Source organism: Botryllus schlosseri, chromosome 7 (assembly GCF_051294905.1).
Source record: "Botryllus schlosseri isolate E-star chromosome 7, Bs_hap1, whole genome shotgun sequence".
Taxonomy (NCBI): domain Eukaryota; kingdom Metazoa; phylum Chordata; class Ascidiacea; order Stolidobranchia; family Styelidae; genus Botryllus; species Botryllus schlosseri.
Window position 1 is genome coordinate 8,287,611 of NC_137242.1, and position 8,482 is coordinate 8,296,092.

The following is an 8,482-nucleotide window of genomic DNA, read 5'->3' on the forward strand; positions in this document are numbered from 1 at the left end:
CGTAATTTGTTTGGTGCCGCTGATGTCAGTGCACAATCCTTCGACGCGTTGACTGAGAAGTTGTCTACACACTTCAAGGATTCAATCCATGTGCAAGCAGCCAGGTACGAATTTTACAATTGCAAAATGAAACCGGGGCAATCATACGCCGATTGGATCGCTACTTTACGTGGAATCTCCAAGGATTGCAACTTCATATGCTCAAGAGATGACTGTGATCAGGGCTGCGTTGATGAGCTAATGCGCGATCTCATCATTAAAGAAACGCCGCACGCGGATGTGAGACGGCATTGTCTAACACAAACCAATCCATCCCTTGACGACGTTCTCAAAGTAGCTGCAACATACGTGAGAACGCTGGAAACCGATAGGGTTATGCAGTGCGAGAGTAACGATAAAGATACTTCCATTGTCAACAGAAATGACTGGGAGTTATCAGAAGGGGGAAAAACCTTCCAAATCCATCCAGGGCAACTTCCCGGAAAGACTGAAATCCTGCAGACGCTGTTTCATCGATCTCCAGAGAAAAGACTGTCAATATCGACATTCAGTATGTCAGAAATGGGGTCGTAAAGGTCATATCAAACCTGTGTGCATGTTTACCAAACCTAGTATCACGCAACAGGTCACATCCGTCAATTTCTGCTCAGTGCCACTCCTCTACTTCGACATCGATCAACTATATCGACGCGTAGGAAACCAGCTCTGGATCAACTCCAGCAGCAACGGCATTCCATTGCCGACACAGTGGGACACTGGTGCACCCTCCGCCATGGTGGGATTGACTGGGTACAAAACTTTGGGCTCTCCGAAACTCTCTGCATACCATTGCTCTTTCGTAGCGTATGGCGACAAGCCACTGAAAGTGAAAGGTATTTGCACTGTAACTGTGCAGGTGGGTTCCGAAGTTCGAGTTGATTTAAAATTGGTAGTTCTCGACGAACATCGTGGGCAAAACATTTTTGGTCTTGATTGGAGCGATGCTTTCTCCATGACCGCTAAAGGAACGTCTGCTTTGGATGCAATTTCCTCGCAGATGGTCAAATCGCAATCATGTAATACTATTGACATTTCTGATTCGAACGACAAATTGGTATCTTTTCAGTCCAAATTTCCCTCCGTTTTCTCTAATGTATTAGGACGATGCACCAAGACAAAGGTGACAATTCACTTGAAACCTAATGCCAAGCCCGTATTCAACAAGCCACGTCCTTTGCCTTTCGCAAGGCAAATCGCTGTTCAAACCGAGTTGAATAGATTAGTCAATCAAGGTATCCTCGAACCAATCAATTACAGTGATTGGGCAGCACCAATTGTTGCCGTCACTAAATCTAATGGATCAGTACGCATTTGTGGTGACTTCGAAGCATTGAATCAACAAATTCAGATAGATCAACATCCCCTGCCCTCCTTGGATGAAATTCTTCACAAGTTACAGGGTGGTCGTATATTCACGAAAATTGATCTTGCCGAGCCGATGCTTATTTTCAGCCAGAATTAGATGATGACGCGAAGAATTTGTGTGTCATCAACACGCAATTCGGTCTATTCCGTTATCGACGCATGTGTTTCGGAGTCGCATCTAGTCCCGCAAATTTTCAACGCTGTATTGATGCCATGATCGCCGGCTTACCCGGTGTTGTTAGTTTTATCGATGACATAATCGTTCCTGGCATTGATGAACGCGATCATTTTCGCAACTTATCGCTACTCTTTGAGCGCCTCACCGAATACGGTTTCACCGTCAACTTCGCTAAATGTGAATTTTTCAAAAGTAGTATCGAGTATCTTGGTCACATAATCGACAAGGACGACAAACGCCCGTCTCACAAATCCGTTGAAGCAATCAAACAGTTGCCTAAACCTCAGGATGTTCGCCAGCTACAGGCATTCCTGGGCGAAGTCAATTATTATCGCGCGTTTATTCCTAATTTTACGAATAAAGCCGCTGCCTTCTACCGTCTTCAAAAAGACGCGGAATTCATTTGGAATACGGACTGTGACGCAGCCTTTCGCATTCTCAAAAACGACGTAATCGACGCTACGCAATTAGCTCATTATGATGTAACCAAGCAGCTCATTTTGTCAACTGATGCTTCTCAATTCGGAATCGGCGCTGTACTCTCAATCGAGCACAATGGCGAAGAGACACCGATCGCGCACGCATCGAAAACGCTTTCCAATTCGCAAAAATCCTACTCTCAAATCGAGAAAGGAAGCTCTGTCAATCATTTACGGAGTCACTAAATTTCGTCAGTTCTTGTATGGTAGAAAATTTACGCTCGTAACGGACCACAAACCGCTTTTAGCTATTTTCTCGCCGGACAAGAAAATTCCCGTGATTACAGCGCAACGCTTACATCGATGGGCACTAAACGCTCATGGCTTATCAATACGATATTCGCTATAAACGGACTGATCAGCACGGAAACGCCGACGGTTTATCTCGGTTACCAAAGGGTTCAGACCCTGAGTTTGACGAACTGGAAATTCGTGAAAACGCGGAGATCGTTCACGCAATTAATATGGCATTTGATGGCTTACCGTTAACTCGCAATGAAATTCCCGACGCGACGCTGAAGGACAAAACCATGAAACTAGTAAAATTATCTGTCACTCATGGTAATTGGAATCCAAAGACGCACATTGATGATTTTTCTTGGTTTTCGACTCGCAAACATTCGCTTTCTCTGCACGAAGACATAGTCATGCTCAATATTGATGGTTTCCAGCGCGTAGTAATTCCGCAGTCACTTCGCTCTCGAGTCTTATCATTGTTGCACGAAGGACATTGGGGTATCGCGAAAATGAAGCAGATGGCTCGACGTTACATCGCATGGCCTTCCATTAATCGCGATATTGAAAATCTCGTTAAGAGTTGCGACGCTTGCCGTAAAGTAATGAAAGCGCCTGATCGTCAGTATCGCGAATGGCCCAAAACGTCTGAAAGCTTTGAACGAATTCACTTGGATTTCGCAGGTCCAATCAACAATAAAATGTTTCTTGTCATCGTCGATGCGCATTCGAAATATCCTTTCGTTAAAGTAATGAATGTCGGTTCTACCACAACCTTGTGTGTGGTCAACGCTGTGCGGGAAGTCTTCTCTATTGAAGGCATGCCCGTCATGGATGGCGGGCCGCAATTCACATCGAATGAATTCGATACGTTTTGTTCTAATTTGGCAATCAGCCATACCATATCACCGTCTTTTCACCCTGCCTCGAACGGGGAAGCGGAGCGTTTCGTCCAGACTCTAAAAGCTGGATTGATAAAAAATTGCGACGGGGGAAAAGATCTCAACTTCGCGCTCCAAACACTTCTCGCTACGTACCGATGTGCACCGCACCCGGGCATAGACTGGAAAACGTCTGCCGAGATTTTACATGGTCGACAGCCGCGCAATTTGTTAAGTTTTGCTCGCCCTTCGACAAATCGAAACCCGTTAGGCCTGGACAATCATTCACTCATTTCGAGATTGGTTCCTCGGTTTACGCTCGCAGTTACCGAAGCGGACCAAAGTGGGTTGCTGGCGTGGTGACGGAAATACTGGGGCGTGTTGTGTACATTTTAAAAACAGATCATGGGTATTGGAGAAGGCACAAAAACCAACTCCAACCACGCTTGATTTCAGCTGGCAATAATACAGCCACACAGGAAGTTGCTCAGCCTCAACAGTCACAAGCTGAGCAACCATTGGTTAGGAACAGGGCACAAGGTCCTGCAGCTAGTCCTGTCCGTACGACGGGTAGACGTTATCCTCTTAGAAATAGGAAACCCACCGATTTCTATAGACCTACGTAGATGTGGGCAACCCTCTAACTTACAGGGGAGGACTGTTATGTTCGTGCAACACCGTGTTCGGTGTCGTACAACTCTTCCTTTCTATAGGATTAGTAATTACAGCCAATCATTATTTCCACGTGTGTCATGCTTGTATTTATACCCTGTGTTCTGTTGTCTCGTGGTCTTCCGTTTAACCGCGCTCTGGATCGTGTCGCCTGTATTAAAGTTATTCTGCTGATAATATACTGATTTCGTATTGCAACCTCGTCGTATTGAGTTATTGTTCAAACTAGATCAAGAACATAACAGTCTGGTTTGGGGTACCTCAGTTACGGTCCGCACAAAATGAAGGATCTAAAACGAATGATCGCGCAAACTGTGCCCTTCAGGGATGAGTCAGCTCGTACCTGTTCTGTATTTGTCGCTCTCATGTTGTCAAATGACCTGTCTTGAACTTTAAATGAAGACGAACATGTTACCTCACGAAGTTCTGCATCAGTTTAATATTTGATGTTTTATTTATTTTATCAATGGACAAGCCTCCAACATTGGATCTTGAATTTAAGGTACAGAATTGTAATATACCTGGCGGACCGGCAGGAATGTCATCGCGGACCGGCGGTTGAGAACCACTGGTCTATATAGTCGATGCAACTGTTCTTTTGTATTTCAGTTTGATCATTTATTACGGTATTTAACTTATGAATAAATGCAAAGTTACACAGAATTTAGCGACAATTTCTGACATTGATTCATTTTAATTACAGAAGAAAACTGCAGGCGCAAAGGCGGGTTGCTTAACTCTGAAAAATGCTTCACAATTGTTCAGGGCAGGGTGAACAATGTCGCCCTGGCTACTGCAGCATGCGCTAATGAGGAAGCTTTGTTGGCGGAGATTGAAACTTCTGGTCAAGTCACCGACCTGCTGAATTTCGCTCTTGAGAGCATGTCAGCCAGTGCGCAAGATTTTCTACTTACACTGGGAATGGGCTATAATCCATCGGTAAATATCTATTCCATGGATGAACCCTCGTATAAATAGAAATCGCATGACTTTCAAGACTGTCTGTAATGGCTAGCTGGACGTCAGTAGTGTTATATACACTGGCTCTCTCCAAGAGTATTATTTGATACAGATACCTGCAACTAATCATGTACAAAACGCGCGAATCATACCAAATCATATGCAGGAGTTGAATGCGTGACCTGTCATCCGGCAAACCCCTGAGACTTTAGCTCATGTAACGTAACCCGTAGTGTTTCATGGATTACCGGTTTGGAGCCACTGTGCTAAACTCTTTTCGAAATTACTTGTAGGGATCTCACGAGTCGAGACACTTCGCCTCATAACTGCCAATGCTTCAGAACTCACGTCAAAAGAATAGGCTTCTGGGATGAAATATTCTACTGTGCAAACTCATTTTATAAGGCAAATTGCCAATAGCCTGCTGATACAAATATATTGCTGTGTGTTTAGAGATGTTTTGTTGGGCTATATGAAAAAATATTACCAAAAGTCCATTCTCTATACTTGGATACGATAAACCGCTATTCCTGAATATCTTCAAGATGAGCAGTTATAGTTAGAACGGCCAAGGCGGGATGTTATATGTTCATTAAAATATGGTTCTCCAATTTTTGTGCCATGTACCGTACATAGCAATCATACCCCAAAATGCTGTCGGAAGCGTTACGCGGTATTATTGCATTCCCCACCACATTTGTGGAGATGAATATTCGGCTCTCACCCACCTAATCGACGGCGCGGATTTTCAAGACACGGTGACATATTTCACAAAATGCAGCTACAAATTTTGCTTTAAGTATTAAAAGCTTCCAATTTCTACATAAATAGTAGACGTGATCTTAATTTCAAGTAAAGTCATATCGATGCCGCTTATCACTACACTATACAGGTAACATTTGCACAAGACAGATGACGGTTGCACAATTATTGATATAAAAAATCTGAACTATAACTTGTGGGGGTTTGTGACGGTCCAAAGGGAGTCCGTGAGATAAAAAGGTTAAGAACCATTGATTTTGGCAGACATTCGTCAACAACTAGTACAGGACTGGATAGAAAATTGCATATCAGCAAAACAACCGCATCACCAAGTAGGACGTCACCGCGGGATGCGACTTTAAACACGGAAGCTAAACAGATCGCTTGGGCTCAATGTACTAATTTGAGATGGTAAACGAACACATAGCACAATGTAGTTAGGGTTTTTTGATAATATACGACTCCAAGACACACAAACGAAAGTGTGGGCGACCTCTTTCAACGACGAGGAATCTGCCGACTCAATTATTTTTCGCACAAAAAGAATTCATAGCCACTCTTGTCAAGATCCGATTGCATGCTATATGGACACATCGACGCACATGGCGACATGTGCTGATATTTCCCAGCCCAGTCCCGCCAATGAATCCTAGATCATATTCCGTCCCCGCTTGTAGGCTACTATATTCCAATTCTTGAACCACATTAATTAATACTTAATACATAATTATTTTGGTTTCCAACAGGCGTCAACTGTCACGTACAGAGGAGGACAGGAAATATCATCCGATAAGTTTACTTGGTACTCCGGAAGTCCTCGGTCTGGTGGAGCGTTAACTCAGATTTACCTGGAGCGGGATAGCTGGGGCTCTGGACTCAATAACTGGCAGGCTACGTTTATAGCAACTGACGGAGTAGTATGTGAAACCAATCCATGACAACAAGCAAATATTATTCTTCAGTTGCAACTGAATGAAAGTTAATTTGAGTGCAACAAAATCACAGCGATTCACGGTGGATAAAATCGCACAACGGTTGTGCTAACATTGCACAATGGTTCATTGTATGAATAGTTTCGAAAACACATAATATGTATGCGATAGTGAAGCAACAGGACAATGCAGTAATGGTCCAGTTTGTCTCGGGAAAGAAAGGTTATTTTATTCCCGGTCATATCAGAATGGTCAGTCAGAATAAAACAAAGAGATTTTGCCTAGTCGCACTACTTACTCCGGCGTTTACATTTTTAGACTGCTCCCAGTTGAACAGTTTTCAGCCAAATTACTTTTTTGCACTTCTTATGTTTAAAAGTTATGAAATTGCCGTGAAATATACACTAAAAAAAGGTAACTTGATTTATCTTCTAGGCTTGTGCCGATTTCTAGTGTCGGTCCTTCATTTTACGTTGGTCCAGAAGATAAATCTTGCCATTTCAAAAGTAGCTACCGCCGATTACCATCTATATCAGTGTTTCTCAACCTTTTTGCCTTTGGGGACCCCATTTTGGACCTTCACGGATCTCATCACACCCCTTCAAATTTACGCTCAAACTTAACTCAATTATCGCGCAACCGTCATCTGTCTTGAGCAAATACCAACTGTAGGCTTGTGAAAAACAGCTACAAAATGACTTTTCGTGAATGTAGAAAATGGGCAGAATATTATTATTTCGAAGCAAATTTTGCAGCTGTATTTATTGTCTTTAAAGTCCCTGTCTTCGATTTGATATGAACGATTGCCGAGAATATTTCCACAAAGATAGGTGCTGACTGGCGAATGTAGGCCTATTAACGCGGAACTCTACATACGACACAATGTGATATGATCGCCAGATATATCGCACCAAAATTGAGAAACAGAGTATTAGGCTATTTAAATGAACATATAACGTCCAGCATAGTAATTTCTCTCTATAACATCTCGTCTTGAAATTATTCTGGAATTGTGGTTATGTATATCACAGGAGAAAATGGCTTTCGTGGCGAGGTTTCAATCACTTCATTGGGAGATATTAGTAAACAAGCTCAGGAATTTCAGTAGGCTAATGACAATTGGAATGAGTTTGCACAATAGGATATTTTATATCAGACTACTATTCTAATGATGTGAGTCTTGAAGTTTTTGAAATCAAATTAAGAAGCGAAAGTGTCTCATACTTTCTCTAATTAAAAAATTACGAATTCAGTTATTAACATTTTTCAAATTTAGAGGTTTCGAGGACCCCCTAAAAATGCTTTCCGCACCCCCGGTTGAGAACAATTGATTCATATAGCAGTGTTGGGATCAACGATCAAGTCACTACCTTCGAGTCACGAGTCATTTCGAGTCATTGCACATTTTGACTCGAGTCAAATCAAGTTATTCGGTTTTCGAAGGTGACTCGAGTCAAGTCAAGTCACTCGATTTATGGAGGTGACTCGAGTCAAGTCTAATCAAGTCACGAGTCAAGTCAAAATTCCAGTCAAGTTGGCTTTTCGTAGTATGAGGCATGATTACGTACTTGACGGGCCTATCAAAACCTTCTCGTGGACCACATTTGACCCGCGGGGCACAGGTTGGCTGCCATGATCTACTTCAGTGGTTCTCAAACGGGGGCCCGCGCACCCCTGGGGGTCTGCGAAGCATTTTCAGGGGTCCGCGAAGCCTCAAAATAGTTGTTAACCTAATTTGCATTTATTTTAATTCGGAAAATCACGAGTTAGTTTCGCTTCATTACTAGTAAAACTCCAGGGCTCACATCAACAGAATGGCCATCTGAAATGAAATATCCTGCTGTGCAGACTCATATTAATTTCTAAATTGCCAATAGCCTACTGATACAAACATTTTGCTGTTTAGAGACGTTTTTCGGGGGATTGGGGGGGGGGGTTGGATGAGCAAGGTCAATCACGTTGACTTCGAAATGTGGTCGA

The 8,482-nt window shown here is 42.9% G+C and overlaps 1 protein-coding gene across 1 annotated transcript in view; it reads left to right on the plus strand.

Moving 5' to 3' along the window:
- The window catches only part of LOC145443405 (uncharacterized), a 54,847-nt gene extending 48,339 nt beyond the window's left edge, over positions 1-6,508 (plus strand). Inside the window, exons 6-7 of the mRNA XM_080321374.1 lie at positions 4,552-4,787; positions 6,317-6,508. Of these exons, the coding sequence (XP_080177500.1) occupies positions 4,552-4,787; positions 6,317-6,508 (428 nt within the window). The remainder of the gene's footprint in view (positions 1-4,551; positions 4,788-6,316) is intronic.
- Positions 6,509-8,482: the final 1,974 nt, after the last annotated feature.